Here is an 18,106-nt window from a genome sequence, read left to right as displayed (position 1 = left end):
AATGGAAAGGGAGAGCAAGTCAGAGAGCCCCGGGAAGGGAACAGCCAGGCCATGGAGTGGGGACGATTGAGGGTTGATCAAGGTTGGTGCTGACAGAGGAAAGTGAGTCAATGGCACGGCGTTTGGGGTGCCGGTAATCTTGTTTCTTTATCTAGTTGCTGGTTATGGGGTGCTTAGTTTGTTAAAGTCCAGTAATTCAGCACACTTGTGATATGTGTACTTTTCTGTATGTTATACTAAAAAGTTACAAAAATCTGTGTGCACCTTAAGGCTGAGGGCGTCTTGGAATCTACATAATGGTGCTGCTATTTGTTTTCCTAAAGCCTCCTGTAGGGTTGCTGTAAATGAGCTTCAGGCATTGGAAGGATGGTTGGACAAGATAATCACTAGGGTTTTCCCAAGTATGAAATCTGTAGCTCTTTTTTTTTCTCACAAGGAAGTTGGTGATAGAAAACTTCATCGGCAACACCACTTTAAGACTGAACAGGCAAAGTAAGCTTTTAGTCTCTGTATCCAAAGACTGGAAGATGGACTAGATAAATCCTTCAAAAAGCATTCCCAATTTACCAAAGTTTTAAAAATTAAAAAAAAAAAATTCTACCCTTGAATCCTATGCATCTTGTAACCACTGGCCTTCCTGGTACCTGGCAAGAAAACAATTTGGTTTTGGAGGAGGCATGAGGGAAGGTCAAGGGCACTGCAAAAATACAATCCGTCAATGCACTCTTTGTGCTCAAGGTCAGCACCTTTAATAATTACTTCCTGTTCTGAAGTCACCTAGACGTGTTTAAAAAGCAGAATCCAAGAGGTCATAGGAGGCAGTGGATGACAGCTCCTCCCGGCTGATATGTCCTTGAGGAGAGTCTACAAAATTTCTTATTTTACGCTTAATGCTGTAACTTACTTAGAAAGTCTCAACTTAAAAATTCCACCTTGTAGATGACTCACACACAGGTATGATTCACACATAGAGATGCCATACTCAACAGCCAAATTAAACAAATACACTTTTGTTTTCACAGCTGCTACTTTAGAAAAAAAAATTCAGCCAAGTAAAGCAGCATTTCGAAGTTTGTTTTGAACTCTGAACTTGAAGTTTAGATGGCAAAACTACATACTTTCTAGTCTGACTGCAATACATTACATGATTTATCAAAATCTTTCACCCGCTCTTCAGATGTCTGGGCTAATCTTTTTTTTTAAACTTAATTATTGCTCAATTAATTGCTTAGATTTAAAGAGGAAGATATTTTCTTTGAAAGCATTTATTGCCTCAGTGAATTTTAAAATACGGACTTAGCATTGCTGTGCTACAGATGAGTAGTTAGATCACGTACTTCTAACTTCAGGTTGAGTTTTGTGCAATCATGGACAGCTTCTACTTTGTCCTTTGGTAGAAGAAACAAAGAAAAATAAACTAAAGGCCTGGAAAAGTCAACATTACTTTATTCAGTGTCGATTTCTTTGGCCCCTACAACATTTTTTAAAAATCAGATAAGTAGTTATTGGACTTCTAACAAAGAGTTAAAAGTAAGCTTTTCAATATCAAATCTTCCTTTCTACTCCCAAGTAATTTCTAATAAGGGCGTTAACAGAGGTGCTCAAGCTTAAGCGACATTAGAGTCATCTGCTTAAAACCCAGGTTGCTGGCCTGACCTGAGAGTTTCTGACTCAGCAAGTCTGGGGTGGCGCAGAAGCAGCTGTATTTCTAACAGGTTTCCTGCTGCTGCTGGCCCGGGATCACTTCTGAAAACCGGTGTGTAAAGTCACAGAGTGGCAAAGGAAAGGAAGGGAAGAAGAGAGAGTGGCTAATTCACAAACTGAATAAGGAACACTTAATCAGAGAAATGCGTGAAACAGTGGACTCTATCTAGATCAGGAAATCCAGTAACTGAGTTATTCCCAACCATTACAAGATTTTCCTACCTTACCAATGAAAATCAACTATAGCAGAATTGCTTTAAATAGTGTTTTCACTTGGTTCATATTGCTTTTTCTAGCTTGTTTTACGTGATCCTGAGCATTAAAAAGATTTTTTTTAACTTATTGATTTTGGGGGCAGGCATCAGTTTTGTCGTTCCACTTATTCATGCATTCATTGGCTGCTTCTTATATGTGCCCTGACTGGGGATTGAACCCCCAACCTTGGCATATCTGGATAACACTCTAACCTACTGAGCTACCCCACCAGGGCTGATCCAGAGCATTTTGGGGGGAAACATTTTACCATATTATTAGTATGGGGTTTTTTTGAACTCAGGAAAAATGTAAGTAAATCTCTATAAATCATCTCATACAATTTGATAGATAAAAGTGATAGGCTGTTTCCACATTTTTGCTGCAATATACTCCTGAAAATTATACTAAAAAAAAGCATGAAGAAAAACAGATTGACTCCCCCACTCCACCCGATTTAAGAAACTGAGAGCTTTGGGTTGTCCTCTTTCACCATTAGATGGCGCTGGTTTGTCAAGAAGGCAAACTCCGGACCTCCTAGAAACTGGCCAATGGTTGACTCCCAGGTGGACAGTGGAAACAGGCATTTTCAATTGGCCTCAGCCACGTGGGTGACACAATTGAACACAGTGAAGATCGATGGCTTTTTTAAAGCAGCACAAATACTTCTGCAGGACTATGTGAAACCAGACAAATCTTAATTTACACTTCTCTTTTCCTTTCCAGCATTCTAACTTGTAATGAAACTAAACCGACAAGCCAGTCAGTCCCAGAAGCTCAGGCCTCACTGACGACGAACCACAGAAAACTGCTGTAACAGGAGGTCACAGTGGCTGGTGCCTGTGGAGTGACAAGATGCAGGTGCTGTTGGGGGACCTGGGTTCTGTCTGGCTTGGCCCATTAATAACAGTCACTAAATCCAGTAACTGGCACTCAGCGGGTGTGCAAGAAAAAAAAGAAGTCAAGTTCTCTTCCCTGTCCTCTTCCCTCACTGTAAGCTCCCTGAACACGTGACAAGTTCATGAGCACTGAGAAGACTGGTACATAGTAAAAAGGCGCAGTAGTAACTGATGAATGTATTAAAATCAAACAAACATTTATCATTCAATCTATCTGGGCATTCAATATTTCTTGTGAACAATGGAATTCAGATTACGATTCTAGCTTCTCTAAACATAGATACTTTTTAACTCTTAAGTTTTTAAAGAACACTTCTGTGTCCAATAGTTTATATATAAATGGCAGGCAGATCCTGCTCTGAAGCAGCCTAGATTAGTAAGAGACATAAAGTGTACTTATACCACTATGATATGAGATAGAAAAACTGAACTGTGTGAATAACAGCTGCAGAAACCATTCTGGGCGGCTTGGAAAGGGCAGAAATTACTTCCTGCCAGGGAAATGAGGAGAGGTTCAGGGCAGGAGGTGGCAACGGGCTTGGCCAAGGCCTTGGAGAGCAGAATCTTTTTTTGTCTGCCGGAGCGGGAGGTGGAGAAGTCTGGCATCAAAGGCAGCTGAGATGTGTCGGAACCTGGAGGCTGAGGGCCCAGAAAAAGAAGTCTTGCAGTTTTGCATCTAGACTATGGGATGGTGGGAAATAAAAATAAAGACAAAAGGTTTGGGCTAGGGATTTTCACCAATGTTAAAAGGCATGGGGAGTCGCTGACAGCTTCTGACTGGGAATACTACACCTTCACAACACTAGATCTTCATAAAAATTTTCTGGCAGTCCTGTGTAAGATGAAAGGCAGAAGACAGTAATAAGCCAGAGGTGTGATGAGGATGGCCAAAGGTACTGGCGCTGAGTTGGCTGGGTGGGAGGAAGAGTCTTTAAGGGGCCTGCTCCAGTCTTTGGCAATGCTCTGTGGGGCGTGTGTGTGTGTGTGTGTGTGTGTGTGCGTGTGTGTGCGCGGGTGCAGTGAATAGGAGAAGGGGTGAGAGGATACATTTTAAGTCTTGAGTGGCTAGAGGATGTGATCCTCAGAGCACTGACTGTAGAAATGTTCCCTTTAGATCCTGGGGGAATCCTCTGGGTAGGGAGGAAAGATACTAGACAAGATGTAGACAAGATAGAGCAGGGACCTGTGGCTCCAGGGTAGACAGGGGTTGCAGGTACCACGTCCTAAGGGCAGCACCTTCTCAACCACTGCTGCCCACCCTGCCTCCCAGGCACACCTGATATGTCTCCTGGTGATGTGTGTACTGCAAATCCCCATCCTGTGCTTTTTTGGGGTGGGGGCACTACTCATCTGACCATTAGATGATGGTATAAATCCTGGTCCTCCAGCTCCCTTCACCCCTATCACCAAGCTCTGCATATGATAAAAATCTGTCTTATATTCTATGTTCCAACTACAATGAACTCTCCAATTTCTTCCAAGGAACCATGCACCTGTGTTTTCAGGCCTAAGCATGTGCTCTTCTCTCTCCCTAGAACATTCTTCTCCCTACTTCTGTTCACGGCATCTCACTAATTCATAATCATTGTCAGAGCTTGGCAGGGATGCTCAGTGTGGGTGCTCCCTCTGTCGGCTCCAAGGCGCTGTGTGCTGTTTTATCATTACTCTTCCTACCCCACCCATTTGGGAAGTAGCCACTTGCTTGTTTACTAGACCATAAGCACCATGAGGGCTGAACATGTCCAACTTTTTGTGGCCTGCCCAAGTCTATCACACTGCCTAGCCTCAACCAGGGAATTGCTAAAATAATGATTACCTGTAGTGTCTATAAAATTTATTGTTCTGGTGGGCATTACTCATCTTACCATAGACTGTGGGATAAATCCTGGTGTTCACCCTATCACCAAACTTTGCATATAATAAAAATCTCAATAAATTTTTAAAATAACTTGACATAAACAAAGATAGTGCAATGTCATCTGTGCTATTCATCTGTGGCGGACCCTGGCCAGCAGAGTCCGCCTGTTGTGGCTGACGGTGAGAATGAATGCACAGGCGACAACAGTTCTGTGGAGAAAAAGGGAACAGCATGACTACTCTCTCAAGGGGAGAGTGCCTGTGGTGCCTCGAGCACTCTCTCAATGGGAGAGTGCCCAGATCCTTGCCTAGACAGGCTTTTATTGTTTTCCTGGGGTCTTACATCAGAGATTTATTATCTACCACATAGAATATTATTATCTACGTTTTAGGTACAATCAAGGAAATGAAATAACATGCAGAGGGGAATGGTGATGAGCTGATTAGCTCTGTCCTTGGGAAAACTCATACAGGCTTTGGAAATTACCTTGAAGATAGACAATACATATTTGTTTTCTATGTATTGTCACCCTTTTAGACCAGGGTGATGGAGTTTTAGCAAGAGCAAGCCATAACAGTCTGTATGCATTTTTTAGGCCTGATTCCCATGGGAAAACTCAGTTTGAAGGTCTGGCTCCTGCCCACCACTTCACTTCTGTAGGTTTTCCATAGAGAGCTGAGTCACGTTTGCCAGGCCAAAACAAACTGGTCCCCTATAATCCCCCCCTTTTTTTGTTAAGGCTGTTGTTAATGATGCATTCTACAAGACTTGCTACTTGCTGCTCTCTTTTGCGACCCTGGGCAAATAATTTATAAATGCATTGTAATATACAAAACATTATTAAAATCAGTCTCCTGCTTAGTTAACTGTTGAATGTCCTGCAACTGTTGGTGTATCAATCACGTTCATTTGATACTTTAAGATAACTTTCACTAAGAAAATAATCTCTCGTGTATAGACTATATGTCTGAAAGTATTATTTTTAAGCCTTTAAAATTTGTGGCACATTAAAGCAGAAAAAAGCTGTGATTAAGAAATGCTCACGTTGATTTAAAGCTCATTAATAATTTTAATTAAGGTTTCTGATTTTTAGTACAATTTGGCAGCTTTAAAAATACCAATTCCTATTTAATGTATAATTTCTTTTTCATGTTAATATTTGCACACTTCATTCATGAAAAAAGTGTTTTGCACAATTTCAGTGGGTAATGGTCACTCTTAGATCTGTCTCACAATGAGATTAATGGGAAGTTTCTATCAATACATATTTCTGGATCTCAGACTTGCGTATTTAAACTTAGCTTACCAGGTATTTCTAATAATCAGGGAGAATTCAGACCAAAAACGCTCATGTCTTTTTGTAAAATACTTTCTCCACGTTTGTAATTATAGGAACTTCCACTAAGACTTGCCATTTTCCAATCACCTATTAATTTTTAAAAACAAAAACAAATGGGAAACTGCGCATTCTAAAATTCCCGGATATAACTGATTATTCTTATAGGCCTCAATACTTGTCATCTAATATATACTTGAATTTATTCTAAAATCTGTTGGGCTGAACTATGGCTCCCCCCCAAAAGATAAGTTGAAGTCGTACCCACAGTACTCAGCATGCGACCCTCAGGGTCTTTGCAGATTCGACCTAACCGAGGTCATCAGAGTGAGCCCAGTGTGATCAGTGTCTTTACGAAAAGGGGACAGTGGACACGGACTCAGGCTTGCACAGAGGGAAGACTATAGGAGGAGACAGGAAGAATGCCATGCGAAGACAGGGGACTGGAGTGATGGCTCTGCAGGGCAAGGAACGCCAGCGAATGCTGGAAACCACACGACACCAGGAAGAGCAGGGAGGGAAGCTGCACGTGTCAGAGGGAGAGCGGCCCTGCCAACACCGTGGTTTCGGATTCTAGCATCTAGAACTACAGCGCAACACATTTCTGCTGTTTTAAGCTATTCGGTCCTTGGTGCTATGTTTCAGCAGCCCTAGCAAACGAACACACTAGTACATGTCACTGTTCACAGTACAATTTTTCTCACTGGTTTCTTAAAATGTGGTTTATTTTAAAGGACAAGCTTCATTAGTCTCAGGCAAAATTAAGACAAGCATAAAAAAAAACCCTCTTCCTTGAGTGCTCTCTTTAGCAGCCTGTTGAAGCCTATGGACCCTTTCTCAGAATGTTTTTAAATTTATAAAATAATATTTAAAAAGCTATTGGATTATGAATGCATCCAATCATGTTGAAATACTTCTCAGAATTTAAAAAACCCACCACAGTAGTGATACAGTGATATCATGCACTTCATTAGCAACATATTATCTAATAAGAGCTAGTAGAAAGTCTATTAGTGACAAGAATAAATGGTATTTTGAGATAACTATAGTATGATGTGAATTCTGTTGTGACAAAGTCACAGGTACTGTTAATGCTATCGCAGTAATATTATACACTTATAATTTAAAGAAATGCTAGTTTTAGTTACAGGTTAGTGAAAATAGGTATGTACTCTAATCCCAGTGCTGTCTAAAGATGCTCTGAATTTTCTGTGTACCATTTAGAAGTTGGTAGAACCCAAGTAGAGAACTCTTGAAAAGATTCTCTACCTTTATCCACAAAATTATCTTTTTTCCATTTAGATGGAATTAGTCTATATGGCTGTGGTAGGTATGTGCGTATCACTCACTATCTTCTGGTGCATTTTTCTGAACTGCAGAGGGAAGCTGAACCCACACATCAGATTCACTTGCAGCTAAGATTCTGAACATGATTTGGGTTCAGCCAATCAGTACTTACGTGAGCATGAAAGAAGGAAGTGAAGCAGAAGCCATGTGTCTGCTGTTTTTGCTAGCAAGTTTGGATGTGGATGTAGCTGGACTTTTGAGGCAGTCTTACTATGGCGCTCATGTCCACCATTAGATTCATGGGCGTCAAGAGGCAGGGTACAGGTATATTTAGTTGGTATGGTTCCTGGCAGTTGTGGCATGGCTCTGGGAGCTGGCAGAGACAGTATCCTAATCACGGCAGCTCCAGTCCTGAGAGTGGCAGTGTTTCTGGTTCACAGGAGAGGCAGCCCCTCCCTGAGTTCTTGGGTCCTGCTGGGTGGCTGTGAGGTCATTACTGATAGCACACACCACAGTCGTTTCCTTGAGCCTCCCTACAGTTACATAATCAACGTAATGTCCTGAAATAAATCTCTTCTTGCTTCGACTAGCTAGAATGAACTGTTATCTGCAACTGAACTCTGATCCATACAGACTACAATTTATATTCCCTTCCATAAAAGACCTGTTTCCTTAAGAAGCAGTTCTGTCAGACGAGTTGACTATACAGATGTCCCCTGACTTACAATGGTTCAACTTAACGATGGTGCAAATGTGATAAACATTCAGTAGCCATCATCCTTCAAATTTTGAATTTTGATCTTTTCCAGGGCTAGCCATGTGTGATAGATACTCTCTCGTGATGCTGGGCAGCAGACACGAGCTGCTGGTCAGCCATACGATCACGCGGCAAACAACCAATACTCTACAGTGTACAGTCATGCCCACATATCCATGTTGTGGTCAACAATAGACTACATATGTATGATGGCGGTTTTATGTGATGATAATGGGTTACAAGCAAAAAGTTTGTTCGCCATGTTGAAAGAAAAGGCTGACGCCGATTTTGAACTTATCACGAGCTCTGGGTGGTTTAAACAGAAGAGGCTCAGCATGCTGTCTACCTGCGGCCACACACTTGTGTGCGCAGACACACTTTCCTTCCCGCCATTTCCCTTTCTTTCTCTCCTCCCAGTCCTGTTCCTCCCCTTCTCCTCCCCAATCCCTTTCATTATGTCTCATCTCAGGCTTAGTTCTCTGGGTCTCTTTGGGTCTCTCCTCCTCTTCCTCGTCCCTACCGCTCCTGATGTCTACTTCCGGTCCAGAATCATCTCCCTAGCAGCACTCCTGACCCCTCAAAGCAAACATTCACATATTTTTTTATACTGTACCCCTTTAGATACACAAAAACCATTCTGTGCAGAATTCTGCTCTGCTTTGTCTAGTTATAATCACTTTTTTAAGGAGCAATTATTGCCAAATTATAATAAAAAATATTAAATTGCTAAAGTGAAAAAAATATACTTATTTTAGCCCTACCTGGTGTGGCCCAGTGGATTGAGCACCAGACTGCAAACCAAAGGGTTGCCAGTTCGATTCCCAGTCAGCGCACATGCCCGGCTTGAGGGCCAGGTCCCCAGCTGGGCGCACGTGAGCGGCAACCACACACTGATGTTTCTCTCCCTCTCTTTCTCCCTCCCTTTCCCTCTCTCTAAAAATAAATCAATAAAATCTTTTAAAAAGTATGCTTATTTTAAAATACCAACACTGAGAACTTTAAGTTAAAACTATCTTTATGTGGGTGATTTTAAAAACATGGCTTAAACAAAAAGTTTATTAAACAAAAACAGTACGTTTAAGGCTTTTTTCTTGAAGTCTAATAATGCGGGTATTTCTGCGGTTTCTCTGGTTCGGCGACGTGCACCGCTGCACCTGGGGAGGCGCCGAAAACAGGAGCGAAGCTGGAAGAAGGCACGGCTGCCGCCTCTATCTGCTTCCATGTTTCCGCACGAGAAGACTCCAAACAAAGCCACCGATCTCCAGGGACCGGGTTCCCCGCCCCTGGGCCCGCTACACCTCAGATCATTGCTAGAAAAAGGCACAGGGCTTCGGGTATGGCAAGAACCGAACCGTGGAAAGGTTCCAATCCACCCGGCTCAGCCCCGGCAGTTTTCCCGAAGCCCCAGGGTTCGAGCGCGCCGTTGCCTGCCCGGCCCTTTCCCACCTCCGGGCACAAACGAGGAAAGCCGGGCGGGTGGGGACGACTCCGGCGGCGGCAGGCGGGTCGGGACGCGAGCCCGGCGCCCGCCGCTGCCCTGGCCTGCCCGGGCTCCGCGTTCCGCTTGGCACACTTACCAGAAGCAGCAGCAGGACGCCCTCCGCGTTCCTCGCCATCGCGCCCCGCTGCCCGCCGCGCCCTCGCCTCCGGCCGCCGGAGCCGCTCCGCGCCACCGCCCGCGCCCGGCTCCTCCCCGCGCCTGCAGCCCTTTCCCCGCCCCGCCTCCCCTCGCCCGCGGCGCCCGCGCGGTCGCCCGGGGGCGAGGTGCCCGGCGTGGGTGCCCCCGGAAAACGGAGCCTGGGTGGTGGGAGCTGCTGGCGCCGGGGTGGGGAATCCGCAGAGGAAGGAGGCTCCGGGTGATTCCCGCCCCCGTGTCGCACGCGCACCTGGGACCGTGACGTCTCCGTTTGGGGACTTTGCGTGACAGGCCCCGCCCCGCCGCACTCTTTTTCCCAACCCCCTCCTCCCAGGAGAGCGGACTGGACTCTGGGCGCCCAGCAGGGCTCGGCCCCCGGGCGACCTCGCTTTCTGCGGTGGAGAGCTGCGTGCGGGACCCCGCGAACCGGCCTGGCCGCCGAGGCCGCGAAAGGCCCAGGGCTCTGTGAATTTGCTCGGGCCCAGAGCTCAGGTGGCGCGAAGGACGACGAGTGACGTGGGAACCCGCGTCCTCACTGCAAACGTGGTGCGTGGGGCCCACCCTCAGGGAGCAGAAGTTCTGGAGCAGGATTTCAGGTGGCTGTCTCCGCGAAGGTTTTTCACCTGTCCCCCCTGAACTGCATCCGACACGTTTGCAGTTTCTTTGCCCGAGGGAGAAATTTATTAGAAAAATTACAGAGGATGTAAACGGACAGTTCTGTGACCCCTTTAAAGTAGACTCGATTAGGACAAAATTGTAAAGGTGTGAAGGGGAACGGTACACTCTTTGGCATGATTTACAAAATCTCTTACACAAGGCATAACTAGAGGTCGAAATCCTCGCTCCAGTAATAAGTTGTGTGAGCTGGGCAATCTTTTCCTGGCCCACTTTCCAAATCTGTCAAATTAGATGAATAGCTCTCAACATGGGGCTCTCCTAAAAATTAAATCAGAAAATCTCTGCGAAGCATTCTGCAGTGTGCAGTGCATAAGGGTGTCAGTATAACGATATTATTATTGAAAAAGTAAATGTGAACTTCAACTCTTAAAAAACAAAAACACTAGCATCAGCACCAGATTAGGAAATTTATAAGAAAGGTTAACTACTGATGTTGGAATAATGGAACGACCTATAAAAGTTTAAAGGTTTGATTTGCTACTAGAAAAATTTAGCCAAAATAGCAGAGTTCCTTCTATGGTCGGAAGTGCTTTCATCTCTCCTCCCCCAGGATCTCCTACCCTTCTCTCTCTGGTCCAGTTCTTTCCCAGCCATCAAGGACCAGCCCCTCTTTCAGCTGAGAGAACCACATTCTTCTCTGTTTAGGACTCAACTCCTGAGTGACTGCATTGATAATCAAGTTAGCTGAGGACTTAGTGTCTAGGAAGAGTATGTGCTTAGCTTACCATTCTGTTTCCAGTGCCTAGAACAGTGCTGAGTGCCGAGGGTACAGAGTTCAATCTGCAGGGAAGTACATCTTCCAGTCTCCCTTCCTTCCTCCTGAGCCAGACATGGGTGGTAGCACATTTTGGTGATAATTCTCATTCCCCATCATGCTGGGAAAACTAGCTTAACCAGGCAGGCTTTTCCTAAACACTCTCACAGATCATTCCGGGAAACTATACATAAGTCCTATCTGAAATTAATGCTCTTGCAAGTGAATCTTAATAGGCAAGTACTTATGCCTCATTATCAAGACTTTGACTTCTGTTTAACAATGAAGATAATTGCGGGTTCCAGAACGAGAAATAGGTAATGCGAATTTTATTTTTGTTGGGTTATTCAACTTCCTTAGAGGCTGTCAAAGTGAGTTTCAGGATAGCATACCTTCTATAAGCCATTTATTCCACCTTTGAGAGAAGGTGTCCTTAGATGCACCATCCAGTGCCATAGTGTTCCATTCTTGAGTTAGTTTCTCTTTAAAAATTCTGAAACTTCTGACACAGTGAATTGAAGAGACTTGTAGAAAGTCAAATGATTCACAGTGAGTGCTCTGGCTCATGATGTTTCTGCTCGGATGAGAGCAAATCTGTTTCATAAATCTGTGCACAAAAACATGTGGCCATTACTAACAAAGGATTAATTATTACTTTAAAACAAATAGAGGTGTTAGCAAGATATGAAAGATTTAACTGACAGGTTTTCCCTTTAAATTGCATAAACATTATGGTAAATGTGCCTTTCTTAAGAAACATACTTACAATGCATGAGTTCAAAATATCTTTTGTGCAAATAGTTGGCTTTAACATCTACACATATCAAAAATATCTATCTACCTGAGTTATATTTCCTAGAATATTTTGCTGAATTCGTACATGCATGTGGGTGAGAATAAGCTTCAAGTGATTAGCTTATTAGTATCATCCCCGAATATTATCTCAAACATAACAATTTTGTAAAAAAAGTTTGCACCGAGACCAACAAAAATTAATGTGTTTCCTATCTACTATCATGGCCTTCTTACTCCCAATTCTAGCATTTATAAATCAACATTTCTTGGCTAATGATTTGATAGATGCTGATATTTGATTCCACTGAAAATCCCAGTGAGTATTAGAATTAATGTCAAAGAGTTAAAACTAAATCTGGTTGCTACCCTAGGAAACACCCTAGAAGCAAATGATGGAAATGTGTGGCTGTTAAAACACACACACAAAAAATTGTTCATTGTGGTCTGGATGCTTACTCACAGAAAGTTGATTGATAAAGCCTGTGTGGACACAGAATAAACATGAACTATCTCTAGGTGACGTGAGAAGGGCAATGATAGGAGGAATCTGTTTTCACTCATGTATTCCTTCCTTTATTCAACATTAAGTTTGTTCCTGCTCAACAAATATTTAATTTTTGTTTTGTTGGGGATGCAAAGATAAGTAAGTATTTCTTAATTCAAAAAAACAAAAATAGATCTTTATGAAACAGATCTTACATTATGAAAAAATATACCTTTAGCTACTTGTAAACTATTATAAATGTAGTGGTAGAAATATATGTGAGATATAATGTAATCATGAGGAAGGGGGTCCCAGACCCACACTTTGAACCATGAGATTAGTGAACGTTTTTTGGGGGATAGGGGTGGGCTGGGGTGGTGAGCTGATTCTTCAGAGAAGAATAATTGTGAAGGAGACATTGAACTTGTCAGGGCAGAGTAAGTCAAAGCATAGACACTGTTGGTCAAGAGTCAGGGGTTTCAGATTTATCTGTGGAAAAATTTTTTTGAAAAAGCATTACTTTCACCTTACTGACATGAAAGGGAAGTCAGAAGTAAAAGTGGTTTTGTATGTGTGTGTGTGTGTGTGAAAATTGAATTTGAGGTATTACAGCGATTTTAATTAGAAAAGACTAGTAAGTAGTTTGAAATGAGAAGAACGCAATTGCAGATTGAGGTAGGAGGCAGAAACAGTCATCTAATTTTCTATTTTTCTTGCTGTTCTTTCTCAAGTCATTTCTTACTGTCTGCCTACCTGTTAAAGGCACACGCCTTTTGAGTTTTTTCCTTCTTTTCTTCTTACTTGGTACCAAGCATGAATCTGTAGTCACTTTCACTGGGCAAATCTATCACCAGTTTCTCTCCCAATCCTCAAACATGGAACATTACCGTTCGGGTGTTTCATAGGGACCTCAACCGACCATTATAATGTCCTAGGGATATACACTCGTCATACTGACAGAAAAGATTTCTCTCCCCCTCCACACCTCTCCAGCGCAATCCTCCTACTTCCTCATAGGCCTTGTCAATTCTGTCACTCAAGCCAGGAGCCTGGGAGGTACCTTCAATTCTCCTTTCCCCACACCCTCCGTACCCAGTCACCCACCCTTTCCTCCATTCCCTCCCCTCTGTGGCCCTGTCAGAGTGACTCACATACCTGCCTACTAGCGTCACACTGTGGCATGTGGTCCTTTCATCCGTGTCTGCTGCTCCACCCATCCCTCTTTCTCCAGAGTGTTAGTACTTTGAAAGCAGAGGTCACATTCATAGTGAGCCCAGCCCCTTGTATCAAACACATGTTAGAGGTCCAATGAACATTTGTTGAAACGAGCCCACATACTGGGAGGAATAATTCTAGTATTTAAATGTAAATAAAAAGTCGTATTGTAAGGAAGGGTGTCTGGAATATCCACTGTGGATAGTATGTTAGAGGTGGGTCTGGTCAGAAAAAGTTGGTTTGGGGCGTGTCTGTGGGTGCACATGTGTATAAGCACACATGAGTGTACCCGTGTCAGTTGGTACATGTGTGCTTTCTCCAACCACGCTGAAGCCAGGAGCAGGAGAAGAATAACGGTTGGTGGGTGTGAGTCAGGGGTACGAGTGCCTTGGCTGATGGTTAAAGGTGTAAGTGTCCAGGATGCAAAGGGACTTGAGTGTGGAACAAGAGATGGACAGGGCAAAGCCGGAGGAGTTCAGGGGCCAGCTAAGAAGACAGTGTATTACATCAGGTATAGAGAAACGAAGAGGATTTTTCTTCCCTTTAATCTGGAGAAGGAGGGTGGTTCCTTTCCACAGAAACCCACAAGAGCGACATCACAGACTAGGAGTCAGGATGTTGAGATTCTCATGGATTCTCCTGTTAGATGAACCAAGGAGCCTCGGCCAGCTTGGGGCTGGGGGATGTCCTCTTGTGATAACAGGGTGGGAAAAACTTTGTTGCCTTTCTGAGCTAGAATTTACAGAGTAATAATGGAAGCCCAGCAGACTGCAAGCCCTATGGTCTATCACAGGAAAGCCAGCATATTTCTAATGAACAGTCGCACACTTTGGGGACCACCGTGAGAGTCCCCATGAGACAGCCATGAGAGCCAGCCACAGCCAGCACCCTGAAAGCCTGAGGGAGCCTTGTGCAGTGAGTCAGGTGTCTGACTGAGCCGTTTCCCATGGGCTCCTGTGAGTCACTATGAGAACTGGCCACATGGATGCAAAGTCCCTGAACCAAAATGGCTTAAGGAGATTGTTAATTTTGTGCATGGAACAGAGGAAAATTAGGTGATGATACTATAGGTGCAAAATAGGATTTGGCTCAGCAAAGAAAACAGAGTTGTCTATTCTTGGATCTAGGTAGAGTGCTGAACACATCTCAAGGGATTTTTAAAAAATAAATCATACTGGTTTTAAAAGATGATAAGACTGTAGTAATGCTGGATGGAGGTGTATACAAAGTAGCAATTATCTTGATTATCTTGGAAACCTTAGCAAGGCTTTGATGTCCCTACTGACTAATGCCTAAAATTTGTTAGCTGGAGGCTCTCACATTGCTTGCATATTACTGGAAGGGTTGTGTGTTATCAGTTACTTATATCACAGCACGACGCAGCTAATGTATCAGGCACGCTCCACCTCAGGGCCTTTGCACTCAGTTTCTTTTCCCTAGAAGGTTCTGCTCCAGACATATACACAGTTTACTCCCTCGCTCTTAACTCATCCACAGATACTGCTTTATCAATGAGGCCTTCTCTGACCACCCATTTAATCATTGTGATTACTCCCCCCCCCAGAGTGCTCCCCACTCTCTTTCCCTGCTTCAATTTTTCTTCGTGGCACATCACAATCTATAAGACTATGTGTTTACTTATGTATTATCTGCTGTCATTCACTGGAATGTAAACTTCATGAGGGCTGGGTGTTTTCTCTGTGGACTGCTATGTATCTAGTTCCTAAAACAGTGCCTGACCCATTGAAGGTCTCCAGTAGATACTAGTACATATTATTTGAATGTGTGAATCAGTGAATAAGTGAATACATTTCCGAGGTTAGGTTGGAGGATAGGTTGTGTGTGTGTGCGCGTGTAAAATGAGGATAAAGAAAGGGGAAAAGGGCAAGAGAATATTATATTCCTAAAAAGACGAGAGTAAATGTCACTGCACTGAGGTGGGTGTTCTGGGAGGCCTGGTTCACTATGGTAACATGCCCTCCCTCACCACTGCCTGAACAGAATAAAGTGGCAGGAGTTCAGAGGCCTACAGAGAGCATTTCTGTGTTCCTCCTCTTCATTAAGGCTCTTTTCTTTACAGGGGGAATAAGTGTGAAACCATAAACTGTATGACAAATCCCCACTCCCTCTGGAGCTGAACAAAGGAAGCCTTCATTAGGGGAGTGTGACTCTTGGGAATGTCCATTTTATCTACCCAACTTCGTTTTCAGAACAAATCTCTGGCTTTGGTTTCAGCCTAGGATTTGTTCTGGGAATTCTTGGAAAGATAAGGGAGATGGCAGTGGCTGGGGAAGAGAGGTTGGGAGTGTTTGATTGCTAACAGCAGCCCTGAACTGGAATTTGGTGCTTGCAGGACGGGATTTGCAGGTTTATAGCAGAGGCATGAGTGTTTACTCAGAGCTTCAGACAGAAACCGTCATGCTGACCCCGTGTGACTAACGACCTGGGGAGATATACAGAAAAAAAAACCCCTTAGAAGACAGTAGGGAGTGCTGGTTTCTTGGCCGTTCTTTTGCATGTAGACAAGTGACATTCTTAGGAATAACAAAGAAGTAAAATAGAAGCAATGTGATAGCTTTGGAGAGCAATCATGGAAGCAAAATACTGGCATTAAAGATCTTTTCAGAATGATTTAGGATAATGACTTTAGCAGAGAGTCGTAGTATCTCAAAAATAACTAATATTGACCATTTTAATGTAAAAACAAGGATTCAGTGATATTCAGGTACTCGTTTTAATTTACTTTCAGAATCTGTTTTGTTTTTTTATTTCAGTACCATACCAGTCAATGTAGTAATCTGTCCATCAAGATTCACTACATCGTTTACTACATTAGTGAATAACAAGATTATTTACTTGTTACAATGATCGGAGCACATTTAAAGTTATTCAGTAATGATGACACTCACTCACATTTTTGACATTCCCCTTCAGACGGAGACAGAGGTGGGTTCCAGCCCCGTGAACAGAGCTTGAGCGTGAACCTGTCCACCAGCATGCCTGTCACAAGTGTCCTGCACAAAAAATATTGGGCATCACTACTCTGGAGGACAAACCTGGAGGAGCCCTGCTGACCAAAAGTCATACTGTTATTTTTGAATCCCAAATTAGATATTTTGAATGGCAAATCATTTCTATGTAGTAACTTTACTTTTATATCAAAAGTAAAGTATCAAAACTTTACTTTTCATATGGTAAATGGTAATTTAACTAACTCACTTTCATTCATACGCACTCAGGGAACTGAAGTGTTGAAGTAGTTTTCAGATGTAAAGAAGAAAGTCAAAATATCTCTAGTGATTGAGCATTTCAGGAAAATGTTTTGTTTCTAAACCTGTTTGGTTTGAGCTGCAAATGTTTTTCTTTTTCTTTTTGCGGTGGGCCTCTCATCACTTCATCTAGTTTCTACTTAAAATAGAGATTTTTATTGGACAGAAATATGTTCAAATATTAGGCAAACCAGTTAAGCAGAACTTTGAAACAATGAAGGTTATGGGGTAAGAAAGATACAGTAGTTTTCTCCCCACCCTTTTAAGGTAGAAATTCTTCTTCTTCCTCCCTAAAACAAAGAGAAGAAAATTGCTCCTGATAATTTAGTTCTAACGATCACAGTGACCCTTACCAGCTTGTCTGAGGGTAGTTGGCTTTAAAGATTTAAAAACAAATGATAATTTTCATCATGAACATTACTATATTTCTGAAAGCAGACCTCTTCTTTTACTAGGCAATTGTCTGTTAATTTACTGTACCTTTTTTTTCCCAGCTGGACCTGAATAATGTCATACCTTTGGAGGGTCACACCCGTCTCATGCAGAATCAGCTATTACCATAAAGATCAGTCAGCAGTGACTTCTTGTGACTAATTCTCCCATGGGTGTGAAAGAGGAAGAGAGTGCATCACTCTACTTCTTTCTTAACTTTAGGATTAGAAAACTCATCTGAAATAACCAGTGAATTGGATGACAACTCAACAAGTTAAGCAGAGCGGTATTACTGGGAGCTTACTTTGTTCAACTCTGTAAGCTCCATGTGAAAGCTCATGTGAAGAATTAATTGCTCAATGGCATGTAGAAGTGTCATTGTGAGTTTCCATTGTGTGGCACTGTGGGGGAACCAGTCTAAGCCTCAGAATGTTCAATAATTGGAATCTTAAGTTCACAGAGTATGGTTTACTGTTCTTTATGCCTCGGGTTTTCACTTTAGAGGTATGTATGAATAAGCCATCTAAAACAAACCAAAAACAGAGGAAGACTGGGGCTTCTTGGTTGTCAGGAATAACAAGAGGATGGAAGTTCTATCCATCCTCTTGTTTCTTTACTTTTATTTCTTAGAGATTAGATGCATTTGGTCGTTTGGTCAGAATGGGAAACCTGAGTCCTTGGGGTGCTCTGTGGTCCCACAGGGACAGAGGCCACATGTGGGATTTGAGTGACCCTGGGAAGTGTTGGTGG

The 18,106-nt window shown here is 43.0% G+C and overlaps 1 protein-coding gene and 1 long non-coding RNA gene across 4 annotated transcripts in view; one reads left to right on the top strand and one right to left on the bottom strand.

The window, feature by feature from the left end:
• Positions 1-9,980, bottom strand: part of DSG2 (desmoglein 2) — a 39,470-nt gene extending 29,490 nt beyond the window's left edge. The window contains exon 1 of the mRNA XM_037165628.2: positions 9,671-9,980. Within this exon, the coding sequence (XP_037021523.2) occupies positions 9,671-9,709 (39 nt within the window). The 5' untranslated portion in view covers positions 9,710-9,980. The remainder of the gene's footprint in view (positions 1-9,670) is intronic.
• A 77-nt stretch (positions 9,981-10,057) lies between these two features.
• Positions 10,058-18,106, top strand: part of LOC119064065 (uncharacterized) — a 47,435-nt gene continuing 39,386 nt past the window's right edge. For 2 of the 3 annotated variants that reach the window (XR_008391400.1, XR_005085297.2), the window contains exon 1: positions 10,058-10,325. This is a non-coding gene — a long non-coding RNA (uncharacterized LOC119064065). The remainder of the gene's footprint in view (positions 10,326-18,106) is intronic. The other variant, XR_008391399.1, reaches the window with a different exon arrangement.

Source organism: Artibeus jamaicensis, unplaced genomic scaffold, assembly GCF_021234435.1.
Source record: "Artibeus jamaicensis isolate MK-2021 breed Jamaican fruit bat unplaced genomic scaffold, CSHL_Jam_final contig_354, whole genome shotgun sequence".
Classification (NCBI taxonomy): Eukaryota; Metazoa; Chordata; class Mammalia; order Chiroptera; family Phyllostomidae; genus Artibeus; species Artibeus jamaicensis.
Note: the sequence above shows the minus strand (reverse complement) of the source record. Positions and strands in the feature narration are given on the sequence as shown.